The sequence below is a fragment of the Lasiodiplodia theobromae genome (assembly GCF_012971845.1).
Source record: "Lasiodiplodia theobromae strain AM2As chromosome Unknown scaffold_55, whole genome shotgun sequence".
Lineage (NCBI taxonomy): Eukaryota > Fungi > Ascomycota > Dothideomycetes > Botryosphaeriales > Botryosphaeriaceae > Lasiodiplodia > Lasiodiplodia theobromae.
Window position 1 is genome coordinate 139700 of NW_023336536.1, and position 20579 is coordinate 160278.

General features: G+C 59.1%; 4 protein-coding genes across 4 annotated transcripts; 1 reads left to right on the forward strand and 3 right to left on the reverse strand.

Moving 5' to 3' along the window:
• Positions 1-95: 95 nt before the first annotated feature.
• LTHEOB_11935 (Filament-forming protein) lies at positions 96-6878 on the forward strand (the record flags this gene model as incomplete). The annotated part of the gene is made up of 14 exons (XM_035508746.1): positions 96-387; positions 445-2082; positions 2143-2620; positions 2669-2860; positions 2909-2929; positions 2972-3048; positions 3106-3459; positions 3514-3593; positions 3642-4133; positions 4185-4193; positions 4257-4858; positions 4910-4934; positions 4986-6002; positions 6129-6878. 14 exons carry the CDS (start codon positions 96-98, stop codon positions 6876-6878), a joined length of 6027 nt encoding a protein of 2008 aa, XP_035365504.1.
• A 1120-nt stretch (positions 6879-7998) lies between these two features.
• LTHEOB_11936 (uncharacterized protein) lies at positions 7999-9390 on the reverse strand (the record flags this gene model as incomplete). Its single annotated transcript, XM_035508747.1, has 1 exon — positions 7999-9390. The coding sequence occupies one exon, from the start codon at positions 9388-9390 to the stop codon at positions 7999-8001; it is 1392 nt and encodes a 463-aa protein (XP_035365505.1).
• Positions 9391-10967: 1577 nt separating this feature from the next.
• Positions 10968-12890, reverse strand: LTHEOB_11937 (Eh domain binding protein epsin 2 protein; the record flags this gene model as incomplete). Its single annotated transcript, XM_035508748.1, has 4 exons — positions 10968-12328; positions 12394-12614; positions 12691-12760; positions 12818-12890. 4 exons carry the CDS (start codon positions 12888-12890, stop codon positions 10968-10970), a joined length of 1725 nt encoding a protein of 574 aa, XP_035365506.1.
• Positions 12891-14201: 1311 nt separating this feature from the next.
• Positions 14202-15697, reverse strand: LTHEOB_11938 (Zinc finger C2H2-type protein; the record flags this gene model as incomplete). Its single annotated transcript, XM_035508749.1, has 3 exons — positions 14202-15023; positions 15081-15220; positions 15277-15697. The coding sequence occupies 3 exons, from the start codon at positions 15695-15697 to the stop codon at positions 14202-14204; spliced, it is 1383 nt and encodes a 460-aa protein (XP_035365507.1).
• Positions 15698-20579: the final 4882 nt, after the last annotated feature.

Genomic DNA, 20579 nt, shown 5'->3' on the forward strand with positions numbered 1-20579 from the left:
CCTTCTCCCCCTTTATTCCTCACCTTTGGTCAAAAGCCGCCTTATTCTCCTATTATGCGCTGATCTGAGCTCACTCAAAGACACCCTCTTCAGCCATGGCGACGGCGGCCATCGACACGGCCTACATCGCCGCGGCCTACTCGCTGCCCGAGCCAAACCTACAGACACTGCTCGATGCGCCCACAGTAGAGCTTGTCCAGGAGCTTTTAGCCAAGATTGAGGCTAAAGCGCGTGAGTTTGACGAGGTGAAGGCTGAGAAGCTGCGATCCGATGTTGAGCTTGAAAACGCCGTAAGGACGGGGGATGCTCGCGCTAGAGCTCTCAAGGCGTCCGTAGATAAGAACCTGAAAGAGTTGGAGGATGTTCGAAAGAAGTTGAATGAGGAGGGTACGTGTTGACTCTGCCAGCCAACTATTGGCCATTGCTGACACAGCTGCACTACAGAGAACGCGCGCGCCTCCCTCGAGTCCGAACTTCAAACCCTGAAGTCTTCATCCACGACATCATCTTCGGAAACGGAAGTGCTCCGCTCGCGTGTCAGCACCTTGGAAGCTTCGAACCGCGAGACCGTTGTCCTGTTGGAAGCGAAGACCACAGCACACGACAAGCTTGCGGAAGAGCTGTCAACTCAACACCAGAAGATAGTGGCGCTCCGCCGGGAAATTTCTGAGCTGGAGGACAAGAACCAGGCAGCACAGAATGCCGCTACGACAACCAAGTTCCGCCAGCAAGCCTTGCAGCAAGAGATTGACTTGCTGAAGAAGAACAATGAGTGGTATGAGTCGGAACTACAGACCAAGAATGCTGAATACTCGAAGTACCGCAAGGAGAAGAGCGCGAAGATCTCTGAGCTCCAGCGCATGTACGATGACGCGAACGAAACGATCGAATCGATGCGCCGGACTGAGGCTACCCTCCGCAGCCGTGTCGACGAAATCAGCCAGAAAGCCGAGGACTCACTCGAGAAGATCCAACAGCTTCAGGAAGCGGCAGCCAGGGCCGAAGAATCGTTCCGCGTTGAGCTTGAAAGCTCGCGTCGCTTGGCCGATCTGCAAAAGCAGAGCGCGGATACCGCTCGGGCACGCCTGCAGGAGGTTCAAGGCTCTTTGGAGAAGATAAAGGAAGATGCAGCGGAGGAATTGGGTCAGATGCATGCTGAGGTTGAGACGGAGCGCTCTGAGAAAGAGATGGCATTGAGGAAGATTGAGGAGTTGGAAGTTCAGGTCGAGAAGCTTGAATCGGACCTCGCATCTCGCCAGCAAAACACAGTGGCAATAACCGGAACTCCTCGGCGTGCTGTCAATGGTCTTGGAGGCGCCGCCACACCTGGACGCTCAGGATCGCCTACTTTCGGCACGCCTGGCTACGCTTCCCCATCGCGCGTGAAGGGTGGCCTCACTTTTACTCAACTCTACGCAGAGCATGCTCAGACCAAGTCCGAACTCGACGCCGAACGTCGTCGTAATGCGAAGTTGAGCAGCACAATCGACGAAATGATCCAGGACCTGGAGGCCAAACAGCCTGAAATCGAAGAGCTACGGGCTGGACATCAGAAGCTTGAGAACAATGTCCTCGAGATCTCAGAGCTTCTTGAAGAAGCAAACAGGGATCGGGATGCAGCCAGAAAGGAGGCAAGGAAGTGGACTGGTCAAGTCGATGGGCTTCAGCGCGAGGGGGATGTTCTGCGTCAGCAGCTGCAGGACCTTAGCAACCAGGTGAAGGCCCTCTTGTTCGAAGTCACTGTCCGCGATCAAGGCCTTGAAGCTCTTAGTGCCGCCGATCAAGCGGAGTTCGAGAAGATCGTCCGCGGCGAGATCGAAGTGGACGACAGAGTCACCGATACCAGCCGCTTCATCACTCAGCGTCTTGTCATTTTCCGCAACATCGAGGAGCTCCAAGAGCAAAACAACAAGCTTCTGCGTGTCACTCGGGAGCTTGGAGAAAAGATGGAAGGCGAGGAAGCAAGAGCCCAGCAGAACCAGGCAGAGAGGGATCGTGAAGAATTGGAGGAACTGAGAAGGAAGGCGGACCGTTACGAGGACGAGCTCAAGTCCTTGAACACTGTTGCAGAGAGCTACCAGCGTGAGAGGGATATGTTCCGTCGCATGCTCACACATCGTGGCCAGATTCCTCCTGGATCAGACCTGGCTTCCATGTTTGGCGAGTCGGTGGGACCGTCGACTCCGCCGCCTGGTGGTTTCTCTCAAAGTGTTGGCCCCGGTGCCTCACCACACGCGAAGGATCTCGCCGATTACGCCAAGCTTCTCAAGGAACTCCAGAGCCACTTCGATGCCTTCCGGAAGGAATCAACGACAGATCACGCCATGCTCAAAGAGCAAGCCGACCGTTTGGCTAGGGAAAAGAGCGACCTTCATGTGGAGATCAACCGTGCCAGCTCCCAGCTCACATTGGCACAGGAGAGATACGAGCTTCTGCAAGCTAACTTCAACCAACTGCGGACCGAGAATGCGGAACTACAAAAGAGAGGCCAGGCGTTGGCTGAAACTTCGGCGAAGCAAGATCTCAAGACTGCTCAAGTTGCGGAAGAGTTGTATGAGGCAAAGGCACAGGCCGACGGGCTGCGTCATGAAGCTGCCAACCTGAAGGCAGAGAAGGAATTGTGGAAGAACATTGAGACGCGACTGACGGAAGACAACCGTGCTCTCAGTGACGAGCGGACACGCCTCAACAAGATGATCGCAGATCTGCAGAATTTGCAGAACGAGCGGGAGCTTGCAGATTCAGAGAACCGCCGCCGCCTTCAAACTCGCATCGATTCTTTGGAGTCGGAACTGCAAACTACCAAGAGGAAGCTAGACGACGAGATTGAGGAAGGCAAGCGCGCTGCTCTCCGTCGCGAGTATGAATCCGAACAGAGCCGAACGAGGATCGACGATTTGGTCAAGAGCCTGGGCAACACAAGAGAAGAGTTGGTTGCTGCTAAGACGCAGCGCGACCAGCTTCAAGCCAGAGTGGACGAGCTCCGCATCGAGCTTCGCAACGCGGAAGAGAAGGCTGTGGCGTTGGCTCCTCGTCCCACGCCCCGTCGTGAGAGCATTGTTCAAAACGGCGAGGCTGAGTCAAGTGATCTCACTCGTGAGCAAGAGCTTGCTGTCGAAGTTGCTGACCTCAAGCGTGACCTCGAGATTGCCCGCAATGAGCTCGAGGCTGCGAAGACGCATGTTGAGCAATACAAGGCCATTGCTCAGGCTTCTGAGGAAGAGCTCCAGAGTATTAACGAGACCCACGACCAGTACCGCGAGGAAATGGATGGCATCATCGCTGAAAAGGATGCTAAGATTCGCGATCTCGAGCAGCGCGTTGAGGATATCTCCACGGAACTTGCTACTACCAACACCGAGTTGTCCAACCTTCGTACCGGCCACGAGCAGAACATGGCTCGGTTCAACGAACAGAAGGCTATTCTGGAATCTGAGGTCACTCGTCTCAAGGATGAAAGTGAGCGTTACCAGGAGACGGCCAAGCTCTGCCAGGAGGATCTCAAGGCTCAAGCCGCAATCGCTCAGCAAGCTCAGCAGAGCTACGAGACCGAGCTTGTCAAGCATGCCGAGGCTGCACAGAATCTCCAGAAGGTCCGTACCGAACACAACCAGCTCAAGACCGAGGTCGCCGAGATCAAGGCGGAGGCGCAGGCAGCCAAGGCGGCTTTGGAGTCAAGCGAGGACAGCTGGAACGAGACGCGCAGCCGCTACGAGCGCGAGCTTTCGGACCTCAAGATTCGCCGGGACGAGGTCAACGACCAGAACAAGAGACTTCACCAGCAGCTCGAGACAGTCAGCGCCCAGATCTCCGCGCTCAAGCAAAGCCGTGCTTCTCTTGGTGCGGAGCCTACCGAGCCTGGTTCCACCCCTCCGCCGGACACCGAGAATATGCAGGAGGTCATTCGCTATCTCCGCCGCGAGAAGGAGATTGTCGAGGTCCAATACGAACTGCAGATCCAGGAGTCCAAGCGCTACAAGCAGCAGCTTGACCATGTCCAGGCTCAGCTCGACCAGACTCGCGAGAAGCTCAACCAGGAACGCCAGAACCAGATTGAGAACCAGCAGACCAACGTCACGCACACGAAGCTCATGGAGACGATTAATGAGCTTAATCTCTTCCGTGAGAGCAGTGTCACTCTGCGCAATGAGGCTCGCTCAGCTCAGGCACAGCTCGCCGATAAGATCAAGGAGGTTGAGGGTCTTATGGCCCAGATTGAGCCTTTGCAGACCTCGGTTCGCGAACTTGAAAACCAGGTCGAGACCAAGTCGGGCGAACTCCAGCAACTCAGGGAGGACCGCGATCGCTGGCAGCAACGTACACAGAATATCCTGCAGAAGTACGACCGCGTGGATCCCCAGGAGCTCGCAGAGCTCAAGAATAAGATCGAAACTCTGGAAACTGAGCGTGACCAGCTCCTGGCTGAGAAAGAACCAATGAAGGCCGAGATCGATGGTTTCGAGGAGAAACTCAAAGCTCTCAAGAATACGATAACCGAAGAGCGTGATGAACACCACAAGGAGCGCCGCGAGAGGCTCATCGAGCAGTTCAAGGGTCGCTCGCGCGAGCTCTCTGCCAAGATCAAGGAGGCGAACCAGGAGAAGGAAGCTGCCAACCAAGCAAAGGAGCAGATGGAGCAGGAGCTGGTCGCCGTGAAGGAAGAGTTGGAGAAGGTCAAGGCGGCTCTCGAGGAAGCTCTCACGAATGCCAAGCCAGCCCAAGCCGACACGCAAATGCAAGATACTCCAGAGGAAGGAGAAACTCAAGAGGAAGGCGGAGAAGACTCTGGCGTCCCGAGCCCCGAGCTCGCCCTGTTGGAAGCTCGCGCTCAAGCTGCAGAGTCCAAGGCTGCCGAGGAGTCTGCAAGGGCAGCTGAGCTTCAAAGCCAAGTCGACACATTGCAAGGCAGAGTGCAGGAGCTCGAGAACCAGATTGTAAGTTTCCAAGGCCCTCATGTACACCGACATGAGCTGACGTGTATCCAGACCGAGGTCCAGCAACGCCTTGATTCCTCTACTGCTGAGCTTACGCAACTCAAGGAGATCCAGGCCGCCCAGCCTGCGCCATCCGAAGCTGCACCAGCTGAAACTGCACCGGTCGAAACTGCATCTGCCGAAACCGCGCCGGCTGAGAACGCTGAGGCTCCTCAACCTCCTGCTGCAGATGCTGAGACTCTGGAGACTCTCGAGAAGCTCAAGGCTGAGCTTGCCACTGCTCAACAAGAGGTGGAGGCTCTTCGGGCCAATGCGACGTCCAGCACAGCACCTCCACCGACCGGAGAGGTTCCCGAAGGCTCCGTCTCCGCGGAGAAGATGGCTGAGGAGATCGCAAAGGTTAAGGCTGAAGCAGAGGAAAGTGTTCAGGCCGCACAGAACAAGTTCCAGCAACGTGCGGATCAAATGAGATCAGCTCTTACTAAGAAACTCACCGAGGGCAAGCAAGCCCTCAAGCAAGAGAACGAGGAGGCCATTCAAAAGCTCAAGGAGGAGCACGAGCAAGCTATGGCACAGCTCAAGAAGGAGCACGAAGCCGAGGTCGAACGCATCAAGACCGCACACCAACAGGAGCTCGAGCGTATCAAGAGTGCTGCGCCAGCTGAGCAATCCGCGCCGTCTACAAGTGTTGCACCTACTGATGGCGCTGCTGAGGCCGCACCTGCCCCTGGACCCGAAGTCAAGTCCGAGCCGTCTAAGTTCGCCGATCTCACCGATCAAGAGGTCAAGGACTTGGTCAACAATAACAACACGATCAAGGCTATCATCACCCGAAACGTCCGGACGAAGTTGTCTACCGAGCTGGAGAATAAGGCGAAGGAATTGAACGAAAAGCATCAGAAGGAACAGGAGGAGTTGCAGAAGAAGGCTGATGGCGCCGTTGCCATGGCGGAGAAGCGTGTTGCCCTCAAGCTGAACATGGCTCAGAACAGAGAGCGCAATGCAACTGCCAAGATTGAAGTCGTCCAGAAAGCCGCCGAAGAGACACCTGAGCGTCCCGTTGGGGAGGTATGGGCCGTAGCTAAGGACGCCAAACCTGCCCCTGCAGCACCTCCGGCCGCAGCGCCTGCGCAGCAACAGGGCCAGCCGGCACAATCGCCCGCGGCTACTCACGCAGCGCCTCACCCAATGCAGCAACAGCCGCAACCTGGAAGCTTCGGTCAACCCGCCCAGCAACACACCGGCCTCCCCCGTCCGCCGGTGCCAATGAACCAATTCCAAGGCCAGCAAGGCCAGCCCCCGCAAATGAACCCCTTCCCCCCGCAGAACAACACCGGCATCCCTCGCCCGGGAAGCGCGATGGCTCAGAACAACCAGTTCCGCCCGAACTCGCCCTTCCAACAGCAGCAGCAGATGCAGCAGGGGCAGTTCCAACCGCAGGTTCAGATGCAGCAGCATCAGCATCATCCGCAGCAACAACAGCCAGGCGTCGGCGGCATGCCGAACCCGCAGCAGGTCAACAACAACCCTCTGCACAACCGCCCCGCACCCCAGCAGCAAGCCCAAGGCGGCCAACCACCCAACGCCGGCACCGGCCCGGCCGCTCTGCGCAGCCTGCAATCCGGCACGGGCATCCCCCGCGGCGGCGGCATTCCCAGACCTGGCCGCGGTGGCGGACAGGCGGGCGCTGGGCAGCAGGGCGGCCAGCAAGGTGCACATGCTCAGAGCAACTTGCCCACTCGTGGAGCTGGCGGAGGCGGCGGGCGCGGTCGTGGACGTGGTGGTGCTCAGGGTGGACAGGATGGAGGTCCTGGTGCCGGTAGAGGCGGCATGAACGCGTCGGCGAAGCAGTTTGTGCCGAACAAGCGGCCGAGAGAGGATGGCGCTGATGGTGCTGGTGATGGTCCGAAGAGGGCGAGGGGTGGGGGTAATGTCGGGAACTGAGTCGAATTCTTTTTTGACGACGAGTAGGGTTGAAGGTGTGTGATGGTGCATGGAGGGGGTGGTGGTGGATCATTGCCTTTGAGCGTTTTCGATCTTCACTTCGCTGTGTTTATCTTCTTCGCTTTTTTCTTTTCGCTTTTATTGCTTTTGCGCGGAGAAGTGCAGCAGGGAAAGACATCAACATCCTTTTTTTTATTCTTTCTTGAGCAGCAGAATCATCGGCGCGTGGGGGGCTTTGCTTTTCTGGTTTTCTGGGTTTACTCAAGAAACATTCGTCGATGTCCGCATCTTCTCTCCTTCCTCTCTCGGAACTAATGAGCAAGGAAATCATCGGTGGCATCATTTCTTTTTTCTCTCTCCTTTTTTTTTTCACATTCCACTTGCTTACAGTTGCTGAGTAGTGGATGTGTTCGTTTGTAGTACCACAATGGCTGGGCTGGCTGATGGGGAGGGCCGGATAGGGAAGGGAACTGGAGAAGAAGAAGCTAAAAAGAGATACAAAAAGTAATGGGTCTGCTTGTTTTTTTGATTCCGCGCCTGCTGCGACAGAAGATGGTTTCCTCCTTGCTTGTGCGTGCGTCACGCATATGTAATTGTATCGGATCGGGCTCTCTCGTGTGAATTGCCGTCATGGAGCGAGATGCGTGCGGGGAGACGAAGAGAGAGAGGTGAAGCGGGGAACGTTATTAGCATAGGGGAGTGGGACGACGGATTATGGGGGATGGGCTGAGTGTTGAATAGGTTGTATGTTACGTGGTTGTTCGGATGGGGGGCTTGTCACTATTCTCGGTTGTGAAAGTGGGCTTTGTAGGTTCTATATATACCCCCTTCTTTCCGGTAGAGAGTGATAACAGCGATGAAGTGAGAGAGGGGGTAGAGAGAAAGCGGATTGAGGTGGGTGACAGGAGCTTCACCTCGCTAACAAGCACCCAGCGCCATATGATGCAGTTGTCTTACACTTGGATGTACCGAGGAGAACTCCTCTGTACTAACCAGCCTGCCTCGAGCTGGCTGAAACAGTTTACGAAAAGAAAACCTCGCTGGACCTCTACTATTACTGAGCGCGCCAAACGTACTAAATATGCTGGAGATACCGGGTGCAAATCCTACAAGCGGCAACTTATCGGCTTGGCCCGATAGTTTTCTTTTTGGAGGGCCAACAGTACTCTGGATCATAATCGTCCACGACACGGCCGCAGGAGGGGTACACGCTGCCCAGGCCGACTTTCTCTCCGAACGGGCAGGGGAAATCCATCTCAGTCCCATGGATTGCGGGATCGCAGTACAGGAACTCGTTCACCTCTTCGTCAACCACGAGCCTCAGGCTCCGCGCATTCCTATCCATCTCCTCCACCATCCTTATGTGGCGTGCGTTCGGCCTCTGACACGAAAACACCCTTGGAGGCACCCCGGATAGTACCACGTCCTCCATGACCACCACCCTCGGCGCGTCCCTGCTCCACACCCCCTTCTCGAGGTTCCGCGTAGCCGTCTCTACGATGTGTCGGCGCAGCCGGTGCATCGCGTCGGACGTCGACGACGAAAAGACCAGCGTATCCAACTCCACACGACGAATCGTGGCGGGCGGCAAGCCGGCCAGCAGCCGCACCAGCGCCTCCGTGTCGACGACCAGGCGGCCCAGCCCGAAAGACTCCAGCTGCGGCCACCGCTCGACCGGGATCCAGGCGTCGAGGTGCGCGGGCAGCTCCTCGACGAGGTACGACGCGTCCGCGTCCTCGGTGTTGACGAAGGTCGACGAGAGGGAGAAGTGGCGCAGGTGCGTCAGACCTTGAAGAGCGCGCCGCAGGCCCGGCCCGAAGCAGTCCCACGGCGACGCTATTCCGTTGCTGCCGTGCAGGGCCTGCCTGCAGTGCGCGTTCACGGCGAGGTCGAGGCGGGTGAGCGGGAAGGCGGAGAAGAGGGTGAGGGTGCGCAGGTAGTCGTCGCGGTGCTCCTGGCCCGAGGCTGCGTGCGGTCCCGCGAAGAGCGCGTGATGGATGCCGTTGGAGCTGCGGTTGACGTCGACGACGAGCTCGCGGATGGAGTGGGAAGGGTGCTCGGCGTGGTACGCCAGCAGCTCCTCTACAACGATGGTATATCCGCGGAAGCAGCGGCGCTCGATTTCCCACGACCTCGCGAGGTGCGCCTCCCAGTCGAATCGATGCAAATTGCTTACGCTTTCTGGACTATCTCTAGGAGGAGGACCACCCTCGCCCGATGATGCCCGCTCCATTTCCCAGTTCCGCTGGTGCCGGTCGACGACGTCGCCGTGCCAAGCGCGCGGCAGCGGCATCCAAAAGTTCGCCGGCAGGCTGCGGAAGAAGGGCGTCTCGTAGCGGGGGAACAGCCAGCGCTGCGCCCACGCCACGGCTGTTACTGTCACGCGCGTCAGGTTGCAGAAGGCGCGTAACCCTTCGCGCAGCGCCGCCACATCCTCACCTGCGGCAATGATAGCTTCTTGCTCGCGCAGCAGTCGGAGCGAGTAGTGATTGTGCGCGGAGACGGCGTCCATCGGGAGCGCCGACTCCGCGCGCCAGAGCTCTTCGCGCCGCTTGGTATACACAGGTAGGGCGCTGCTCCGTGGGTCTGCCCTTGTGTGGACGTGATTATTGTTTCTGTAGAAGCAATGGTCTAGGGTGGCTTCTCTGTCGAAGCGGTCAAAGGTTTGGTAGTCGAGCAGCTGCGCATCGTCCCACACGATTTCCCGGACGCGCCTGCGGAAGGTTGGGTGCTGGGCTACGGCCAGAAGAACGTCAATGTTGGCACGGCTCGGTGAAATATAGACGCGGGAGAAACGGAGCGGAGCATGGTGAGAGAGGGAGCGGCATGTGAGGCGGACTCTTTTGATATCTTTGTTGGGCAAATAGTCACATATCGTAGGTATAAGCTCGACTGGAAGTGTGTGCAGGGACATGACGGAAAGAGGAAGATCCCGGGGAGCGCAATTGACTCAAATGATTGGCTGTGAAGTTCTAGAGAAGAGATATTGGCGGTGAGAAGTGATGAAGCTCACGTCAGGAAGCAGCTGACGTCGAGAGCAGGCAGCCGCCCTAAAGTCGTGGCCGTAGATCACTGGTTGCTTTTTCCATGCCCCACGGAATGCACGCTCAACCCCTTGTAAATCCTATTAGAGATCGAAAAGAAATAGTGCAATGCTAATGTACTTTTAAGAAGAACTTCAGTGGAGCATAAGATGCGTTACTTGGTTGATCGATACGACTGAAGAGGCAGAGCAAACGCTTATCTTCAACATCCTACGCCTACTAGCTACGACATCAACCACCAGGTTCTACCTGTGCACAATGTCACACATTGAGTCTCTTAATGACAGCAGCACGGTACAGCCGACCATGAAATCACCAGAGCTCAAATACTCGAGTTAAGCAAGAAGATTGCGATCGCAATCGCTCTCTAGCACGTATCCGAAATTTCATCAGCATCAATAGGAATGTTTGAAGTGGAAACGAGGAAAGGAAGAAATAAGACAGAAATTGGTATATAAAGCCCCTAGAGAAGAAGAAAAAAAAAAAGCTCATGTGAAAAGGTAGTTCAAACGATCAAACATGTCCCAACCCAACCCTGACCCAATCCTAGCCCAGAACCTGAATCTTTAATAATTTGGTATATGTGTCTGCTTTCGATATTTTAAGGACTATCGGGCCTCTGCTTTTGCGGGTGTTGGATAATGTGGAATGGAAGCATCAGCAGACGTGGCAGGGTAACCTTGCAAGAAAATATAATCTCTACTACACACATTGGCGCTTGTGCGCGCATCGACTCCCGCCTGCGCGGGCCTGGCATGATGGTCTGGAGAGCGAAGAGAAAAGTGGCGGGTGGGAGGAGGGCGAAAGGCAAGTCCACGAATTAAAGAAAAAAAAATTCAAACCCGGATGACATAGGGAAGAGACAGACAGAACGACGTGCCCTTTTTGATAAACCCTCCAAAAAATCCCTTGTCATCAGCGGGCAGCCACCCAGTGATGATCCATCCTGCCTTAAGCTTCATTCCTCCAATGGCCTGTTGATCCCTCATGAAAGCAAACACGGCGGCCGTTCCATGTACATGATCTACCCTTGCTCTGCTTTCCCTCACAAGTCGATCAAGCTGCCCTGCTGCTGCTGCTGCTGTTGCTGTTGACCAAAGCTGGCGCCGCCGAAGGGGTTGCCTCCAAATCCACCGACAGGGCCAGTTTGGGCCGGCATCAATCGGTTCTGGTTTGCGAAGCCGGTTTGTTGAGGCATGCCGGTGAATTGGCTGTTGAGGAATGGGTTGTTGCCCGTCGCGTTCTGCGTCAGACGAGCCGCACCCGCACCTGCACTGTTGACGAAAGTTCCAGGAGCAGTGTGCTGGGCCGGAATACGAAGGTTTCCAACGTTTCCGAACGTATCCTGGCCTTCTCCTGAGGCGAGAAGTGCATTGAGACGTGCTGCATGAGGATCCATGGGCTGTTCCTTCTGGGGGCTCTGGGATTGGAAGCTTTGCGTGGGGGGCGCCGAGAAGTCGCGGATGGGGTTGAAACCGGAGTTGTTACCATTGAATTGGGCCGTGCTCTGCTCCTGCAGAGTGCTGAGGGATGGCGCTGTCGAGCGGACGGGCTGAGCAGTGGCCGGCCGAGTGATGGCGGAGGCGAAAGGATTGTTGGAACCGGTGGGCATGGGTTTGATCGAGTCCGTGGTGTGCGCGCCCGACGACGAGGCCCAAGGGTTGTTGCTGCCTGGCTGCAGTGTGTTCTGCTGTTCCAGTGGCTGTTGCTGAGCGAAACCATTTTGCTGGCCCCATGGGTTGTTGCCCATGTTGAATGCAGTCTGCTGAGGTTGGAGGTAGTTCTGCTGCTGACCATACGCATCGAAGCCAGTGGGCTGCGGCTGCTGGAAGCCGCCGTATCCATATCCGTTCTGGAATCCAGTTTGCTGCGGTTGCATACCAGTCGGCTGCGAGTAAGCCGAGTTCAAGAAGCCAGTATTCTGGGGTTGCTGCTGATCGACCAGGTTTCCAAACCAATCCACGGCGCCTTGCTGCTGGTATCCCTGATTCCATCCAGTCGGTTGGGCGATTGCGGGTTGGGCGGGTGTGTCGTCGAACAGACTGTTGGCATTGGTTTCCTCGAGTTCCCTACGGCGCAGCTCTTCCTCCTCTTGGCTGAGCCTAATGGCCTTCTGCAGGTCCTCATCATCTTCCGTGCGCGCATGGCGTTCGCGACGCTTGCGCTCCTCCTCCATCTCATTCTTACTTGCTTCGATGGCCAGCTTGTACTCGAGATCCTCCTCCTCATTCCTCTGCCGACGCTGCTGGCGCGGCCGAGTGGCATCGGCTCCGCCGTGGGCACCGCCCGTGCCGTAGTCGTCCAGGCCGGTGACACGGGATTTCCATGATTTGCGATCGGCGCGCTCGGCACGCAAGCGCTCTTCGTCAAGGATCAAGGAGGTGAGCTCCTTTGCGGAAACGCGCACTGTACACATAGCGTCAGCGGGGGAGCAGTTCAGGAGAGGGGCGTGGACGGGGGGTCGGCATTACCGTTCTGGCCGACGTCGCGGCCATCCTCATCGACATATTGGAATTCGCGCAGGGTTTTGATGATGTAAAGGTTCTTGCGCGCCCAGGTGACGACGAGCTCTGAACCCTCGTGCAGGCAGTAATCGAGGACCTTGAGCGACTTGAGCACATGGCGCCAGTTCTTGCCCTTGTCGTTCAAGCGCTTGTCGAGCATGTCCATAATCTGGTAAAAGTCTTGACTGCTGCGACCATGTATCAGCGTCCTCTGCGACAAGCCCGCCGCGTCCGCTCGCGGCCGGCAGAGGGGCAGACACTTACTTGTTGAAGGTCAACTGGGCAATCTCGGCCATGTCGCTGCCGACGGGGCCCCAGGGGTCGTTACTCGTCGCTGCATCGCGTCAGCCATGGCGGTCCTGCAGGGCGGCGGAGGGCGGGCGCGGCGTACCATTTCGCACCTTGATCTCGACGCTCGAGTAGCCCTTGGTGACATTCTTCACGCTGCGCACCACCTTCGACATGTTGGCGGTGTTGAGCGCGCTGGGTCGCGGACAGCAGCGGGCTCAGGATTGTGTGTGGGTGTGAGGGTGCGCGGGTGGCTTGGTAGCGAGGGTTGGTTGAGTAGGGTGAGGTTCGAGGGGATGGACGCCTGGGCGAATGTCGGGCGATGATGCAACTTGGAGTCGCTAGCCCGGAGAACGTGCGGGCGCTTTAATTAGCAGGCGGGCGACTCCGCAAACAGGGCACGCGTGGAAGCGGCGGACGATGGGCGGCGACGAAACGGCGTGGAGACGGCGACGGCGGAGCGTGGAGGGTGTTCGTCGACGCAAAGGAAGGGAGAGTAGGGTATTAGGATCTGCTGGGAGGCGAGCGGCGCTGGTAGTCGTAATGCGCCCAGCCGTGCAGTTGGGCTCTCTCCGGCTGTGGCGTGCCTTGCACCGCGGCGCAGTCCTCGGCGGGTGCGCAGACGTGTCAGTCGGCCTCCAAAGCCGCGCTGCAACACCACTGCGCTCTCCTGCCTGTCCCAGCTGCTGCTGCACCCATGCTGCGCCCAATCGCGCGTGCCGCAGCCTGCCGTCTCACTCGCCGACAGGGGATCCGAGACCGGCACGGCGGCCTGCCGGCCTTGTCCTACAATACAGCCGTCCACCACGGCGACATCTCGCAGCCGCCGTATTGCCACTCAACCCAAGAGCACCGCCGCAACGCTGCGTCATCTCCCGTCGCGGTCCCTGGTTGTTTGGGCGCGCGCACGGGCGGCGCATCATCACTGTTCTCACGCTCCACATCAGGCACCTGTATTTGTCTAAAATCGTTTTTAATGCTCTCTTTTTAAACCCCAGTATAGGAAACCGTCCGCCAAATCCGTCGTGCGCAAGGAAATAAAATAAGTAACCAGAACCCGCCCATGTCAGCGCTGAGGGCGTTCGGACGCCTCCCGTTGGCCCCGCTCTCTAGAAAAAACGCCCGGTCGCAAGCCCGCAGAGCAAGAAAGCCAGACCCAGAGGAAAACCTTAGGATATCTCCATCTCCGCAACCGAAAGAAGAAAGAGACTAACACACATGCAGAACCCTGAGCCGAATTAGGGTAGTAAGGGAAAGACCGCCATCAACCGCAACAAAGGAAACAGAGGAGGAAAAACCAGAACCTGATGCTACACTCGCAAGATTGCTCCGTCACGCTCCGTACTAATGCAAGGGACATCCGTCATGGCTGCCATGAAACAACCAGAGAGAGGTGGGGAATTATCGCCGCTGCTGAATTTGGCGGCTGACCGACTCGCTTCAAAACCTCATCGTACAATTAAACGCGCGCAATTAAGTCGAGCCAATTATTGGACAGGAGGAGCCCACATGTTCTCGGCCATCCTCCTGCGCGGATCGTATCCGTCCGGCTCAGTGCTGTTGGGCCTGGCCATGTTCGGGTTGGCGTAGTACATATTGGGGGCCGACGCACCGTAGTGCGGCTCCGGGTACGTGTAGGAGTCGTTGCCGTTGGGCGACGGCATGTTCTGCTGAGCAGGCGACTGCCAGCCCATGTTGCTCATGTGCGGGCTGCTGTGAGCGCTGCCCGGCTGCTGCTGCGGCGCCTGCTGCTGCTGTTGCTGCGACTGAGCAGCGCCAGTGGGAGGCTCAAGCACCGAAGGGGGGCCGTAGCCGGTCGGGTGCGACGTAATCGGCGGCCTGGGCTGCGAGCTGACCGACGTGTAGGGCTGAGACGTCAGCGACGGAGACGAGCGCGGGCTCGGCTGCTGCATCTCGGAGCGCAGGTGCGCCGGCATGTTGGGGTTTTGCATGTAGGCAAAGTCCGAGACCTGGCGGTGCATGGCAGGCATCACGGGCATGCCGGCAGCAGGCGACATGGAGAGAGGACGGTTGTTCGGAGACGGCGTAGGGAGAGGGGAAGCCGTCTCAGAGTAGTCGTCGGCATCCGAGCGGACCGAACGCGCGGGCTGCTGCGACGCGCGAGACGCCAGAGCAGCGGCGGTAGCAGCAGCCGCCTCCTCGACAGTGCCAGTGTGGTGGTTTTGGTGGCGCGTGAGCGTCGTCCTGCGCGTGAACGTCTTCTGGCAGTCGGCATAGGGGCACTTGTAGGGGCGCTTGCCCGAGTGAATGCGACGGTGACGCGCAAGCGAACTGGAGTCGGAGAAGGGCTGAAAATTCTTACGTCAACATGATTCGACGGGTAAACAATGCGGATTCTGACTCACCTTGCCGCAACGCTCGCACATGTGGGGCTTCTCGCCAGTGTGGACACGCTGGTGGACGGTCAAAGCAGAGCGCTGGATGAACTGCTTGCCGCAGTTGGGGTAGTCGCAAACGTGGGGACGAATGCCGCTGTGAATCCTCTCTGTTGTGTCGTTAGCGCCGTTGGACCACATGCCAAGGGGACGCGTCGAGACTTACCGTGACGCGCCAGATCGCTGCGGCGGGCAAAGCCCTTGCCGCAAGTGGAGCAGGCGAAGGCCTTTGGCGGGCCGGTGTCGGAGGCGGGCCGGCCGCCAACCTGTTGTTGCTGGTCGGGCGCGACCTGAGGAGGGTAGGCGTGGTCGGGAGGAGGGTTGGGGAGGTATTGTTGGTTCATCATGGGCATCGGCGCGTTCATCGCGGTAGGAGAGGGGTAGCGCATGCCATTGGACATGGCAGCGGGCATCGGCTGATACGCCTGCAGAGGAGGGGGGGCGGGTTGAGGGTAGCGTGACTGGTAGTCGTTCGAGGGGTGCGGCGAGACTCCGCGCTCGGAATTCGTCTCCGACTTGATCTGGCCGTTTTGGTACGGCGCAGGGGCGTACTGCTGTTGCATCGTGGATTGCATGTCGTAGGACATAAAGGGTCTTCCTGCTAGAAGGCGTCCAGGCATCTTAGTATTGAGTATGTTCCCAAGTTCCATGTCCCTCAAGCCAAAATCAGGGTGAGGTCCACGCGTTTGCAGGGGCTGCAGGCGTGGAGGTGTAGGAAAGGCGAGAGTCCGAGGAGGCGGGAGAGGTGCGCACCAGTATAATGGGCTTTCGCTTTCTTGACCGCTCCTTGAGGGGGCAAAGATTTACACCGCCGCGAGCGACCGCGTTACTTGCGATTGGGTAGCCTGCGCTGAGGCTGCTCGCCCGCTCCACCAACACTGAGAAGGGATCGAGGTGTTGCGGAGGGTGGTCCGTCCGAGGGCGAGTAGTATGGGCCGGGCCACGCGAGGGTCAAAGCTGGGAGAGCAACACTACCACAGGCGAACGTCAGCTATCGTCAACCGAACACGGCAGAGGGCAGGTGGGCGACATTGAGGCAGGAGGGAGCGCGGAGGGCGAGCGTGGAGCAGGCGCAGCGTGCCGGTGTGGAAAAGGGGAACAGCGGGCGGCGGCGGTACAGCGCGAGCCGGGGGGCCAGGCGCGACTGGACGCGCAGCAGTGCGGTGCACGACGTACCTTTGAGACGAGGCAGGGCTGGAGAGGGCGAGGGAAGGTTGGGGCGAGGAGAGTGAGGTGAGAAAGTTCGAAGTACCTACGTGGAATACGCTTCTTTTCCTTCGCGTTTTGGATCTGACAGAGATACGCTAGTCCGGATTGGGAGTGGCGCTAAATCCAAGGGCTTAACCCGATTCAACCTGACAATTCTGACACCGCGCAGCAGAGTTTCACCAGTCCCGATGGCGCTGGCGGAATGACGCGCTTCCCTGCTGGGCCTGTCGTTGTGCAGCGTGCAGCGCGTTCTGCTGCGATGGTTGCGCGAGGATATGCGCGGGCGTGTGGCGCTTTCCGCGGGCTGTGAAACTTGTTGGCGGGCGCTGCTGGAACGCCAGAGATGGGATGCGTGCGTGTCGTGTCGCTGGGCGGGCCTAATAACGCCGGAGTAATCTCGTGCAAGCCGTCCACAACAGCCGTGTCGCGTAAATCTCTTCACGTCGTCGGATGAGGTCTTCGGTCGGCGTCAGTCGCGTCTCGAGTCGGGGCGAGGCCAGCGGGCGCGTACCTTCGGACTCCTGCGTGCAGGTACCAGACGTGCAGATGCAGGCAAACAGCGGGGTCAATGGTCGTGTCCTCGTAACAGGTACTGAGGAACGGTCCCAGGGCTGGCTGGGAATGTATAGATGTATAGTACAGAGCCGCCTTGACTCGGGCGATGGGCACTCGGGGACGCGGGAGGCTGTCTGGCCAGGGCACGCAGAATGGTCTCAGCAAGAAGGGTCACTGGCAGGTCGGGGCGTCAGGCAGTTATGTAGATCATGGGTTGTTTCCCATCGCGTCGACGAGGGAGCTAGCCGGCGTCGAGAAATGACAGCCTTGTGGGTTGGGCGACCCTGGCCAACCTTCGCAGCCGTGTCAATGCGCCGATGGAGGTTCGCAGCATGGGATCGCTGGGGCGCTCATGCTGTCGCGTCAAAGCTTGTCTGGAGCATCCACTGCGCTCACCGCACCGCTCCACGCTGGACCCGGCTAGCGGAAAGGGGGGCGCGCGCGCCCGGCCAAGGGGCCCTCGAGCAGCCACGCCATCCCACGCTGCCCCCCAGGCCCCTCCCCACGCGCGCACGCAGCGTCGGCGATGCTGGCGTGGTGGTGATGTAGCAGAGCCCCAGGGCGCTGGTCGCAGGGGCGGGCGGGCTGCTGCACGGCCCAATGCACGCATGCTGCCGCCACGTTTGGAAGAGGCGTCGAAGGCCGCTAGAAGCGACGCTAGAAAAGCCCCTTTGGCTTCCAACCCGACGGGCGCAGCCGGGATCACTCTGCTGTCACGCTGCAGGAAACGACTGGCCCCAGGATCGCCTGACAGAACGACACTCGCAGAAGGCCCTTCTCGCAGCATACAGGGGCGGCTGCAGGGCAGGCAAGCTGCGTCGCCTGCAGCCACGAAACGCGGCTGGATATTGCGATGGCCGTCGCCGCGATCTAATTAGCTGCGCGACAGGCGCTGGTTTTTCATAAATCACACCTGTCCAACCAGGGGCAGGGCGGAAGCCTATTCACAATCTCGGCTGGTGGTCGGAAATGCGCTTGGCAGGAGTGCTAGGCCCTCGCCAGCGCCCATTTCGTCACCAGCGGACGGGCTGCCGACAGCCGGGCGTGCGAGTTGTAGCATCCATGGTGGAGCGCTTTTGGTCATAGCCGGCCCACTGCCGCGGCCGCATCAGGCCGATCCCCGCGCCCCGAGTGGTAGCGTGGTGTGGTGGTTCGCAGCCGCCGTCAGTCCAGCAGCTTACGGAGTACACGTGCTGGCGATCCGCGAGCATGCAGGAACAGCGCGGCAGCGTCGCTTCCACGCCTCTTCTCGAAGCCGCGGCGAGTCAAGGCGCCGGAGCTTAAGGGGGCACGGATCGCGGAGTTCCGGCGGGCAGCAACGGCGCTGCAGAGGCGGCCGGGCACGCGTGACCTTCTGCGCGGCTTCGACGCAGCTTCCACCAGATCCGCCTGTGCGCCGCCTGATTCAAGGGCGCCGGGGCGCACGCCGCGGCCCACTCCTTTCCCCCTTCGCGGCTCACCACCAGGCGCACGAGCAATCTCCGAGGCCTGCTCGCCATCCAGAAGCATTCCTCTTTCGGCGGTGTAGACTCGCCACCTCACTCGCCGGCGTGCGTCGCGCAGCCCGGCGCTGATCGTCCACGCACCGCGAGTCATGGGCGCCCGCGCGATCTGCCTCCCAGCGCGTCTCCTGTCCCTGGGTTGCACCCTGATGCTGGGCGACATCATCTCGCAGCGGGCACCATCCTCGCTGCCAATGCGCGATTCGACACGGGGCAGTCCCTGACAGCGCTTGCTCCGGCCGCCGTCAGAGCTTGTGGCTGCCGCCTCAGGGGTGCGCGCCGGCTAGCGCTCGGGCGCGCATGGGACACAAATTTCCTTCTCGAAGCCTGCCTTCTCAGGCGTAGTCCGTCCAATTTCCGCACCGGGCGCCGCCGGGCCAGCGCTCGTTTCTCGAAGATTGCTGCTTCTGTCCTAGCCGGCGTGCGGAGCGGTGAAGTCGCCTGGGCAGTGCGCTGCCAGCGAACAGCGAGCGAGCTGGCAGCGACCCACAGCCCGGATGCGCTGCGACGCTCCCCGACCACCAACTGCGCGCGCCAAGCCCTCGATACTCGATCGGCCATCGTGATGCCTCGTTTGCGCCGCCAGCAGCCATCCACGTCCTCCCAACTCCCGCTCATCCGCGCGGCCCTCACCCCCCGGCGGGGCGCCGCACACCTTCCGCGCCATGATCTCACCGCACTTCTCCAGACGCTCTCACCGCACTCGTCCCCCAGAGCGGTCTGTCGCCATCCGGCCTGCATTCGCCGGAAGCATTGGGCAGGGGTTCCCATCAGGGACCGGGAACGTGCAGCTTCCTTCACAACCTCATCTCCCCATCCAAGCTGCGAGTCATTGCAGCGACACATGGCTGCCCGCCGACACGCCAGGCCGCCGCCTGCCCAGCAGTGAGATCCAGATCGCGCTGCCCGCTGTCGTCCGAGATTCTGGGGACGCATGCCTCGCCGACTGGTCTTCCGATCTTCCTGGGCGAACCCACTTGTACGCGAGCACCTGTGAGTTGGCAGTCTGACCGCCCGCTAGCCTAACCGGTCAGAGATTCTCTTCGTAACTGCTTCTTCAGAGCCCCAGCGGGGGGCCGGTCCGCCACACCTTGACGCAGAAAGAGCGGATACCATACTTTGTACGGCATCTTCCCTAGCCACTTGTGGCCTGTACCGGTACGTGACCCGACGCTCAGGACGTCCAGCAGCGCGTGAGGCTGGACGGACATTGGCTCGGCTGGCCACGGCGTTCGGACCCGACTGGGTCCTCCCGGCTTCTTTAGGTCTTCCAGAAGGGCCGAGGGGGCCTCGCCTCGCGCTGTGTGCTGGCAAGCGCTGCTGGACCCCCCTCTTTGGCTCTGGTGGCAGTTGGAAAGGGGTCTTGAAGGGGTCTTTGCCACCTCAGTGCTTGCGGGTAAGGCAGAGCAGCCGCACGAGAAGCATGTCTAACCCGGGTTCCCATGCATGAAACGCCGCAAGCCGCGTCCACAATCCGATCATATCGAACTCAGCCCTGCGGGAGAGCTGCAATCTTGCAGGCGTAGTCCAGTCTTTCCGGACGACTTGGGCGGCAAGGCGTCCAATGCTTCCGTCTTGTGGCGGCGGCCTGTCTGGCAATGGCAAGATGTGGTCAACGCCAGCTCACTGCCAAAGGCTAGAAGGAAAGTCCTTCCGCGCAGGCCTGTCTACAAGCCTTGCCTCGTGCCATCGCAGATTCAGCCCTACCAACGGGGAGCAAAACGGACATGCCAGATGACTAGCCACCAGCAAGCCGTCAACGTCAGCGTCTCTGCATTGACGCACCCTTTAATATCGGGAACCCCGCACCCATCCTCATCCATCGACATAAGCAGGTTTCCTATCACCATTTCAGCGCTTGGCCGGCCAATTCAGTACCACACAACCAATCTCTACGCAGGGCTGAACGTCACTGACGGGCTTATCGTGATTTACAAACTTCATCTCCCGCCACCCCGGCTCCTTGGCCCTTCAATCATCTGCAAAACATCTCATGTTTAACTTCACCACACAAGGCTGTTTTGTTGCTGCCTGAAGCCCTATGAGTCGGTCGAGACCGTAGATCAACCGTCGAAGAAATTAGCGATGTGTATGCATTGATACTGCGTCGTCAGAGCGCATGGTGAGCACCTACTTTTCCAATCAAACCACTCACATGATCCACATGATCTTGGAGAGCTCCACTATTAGTCGCTTGGGGTAG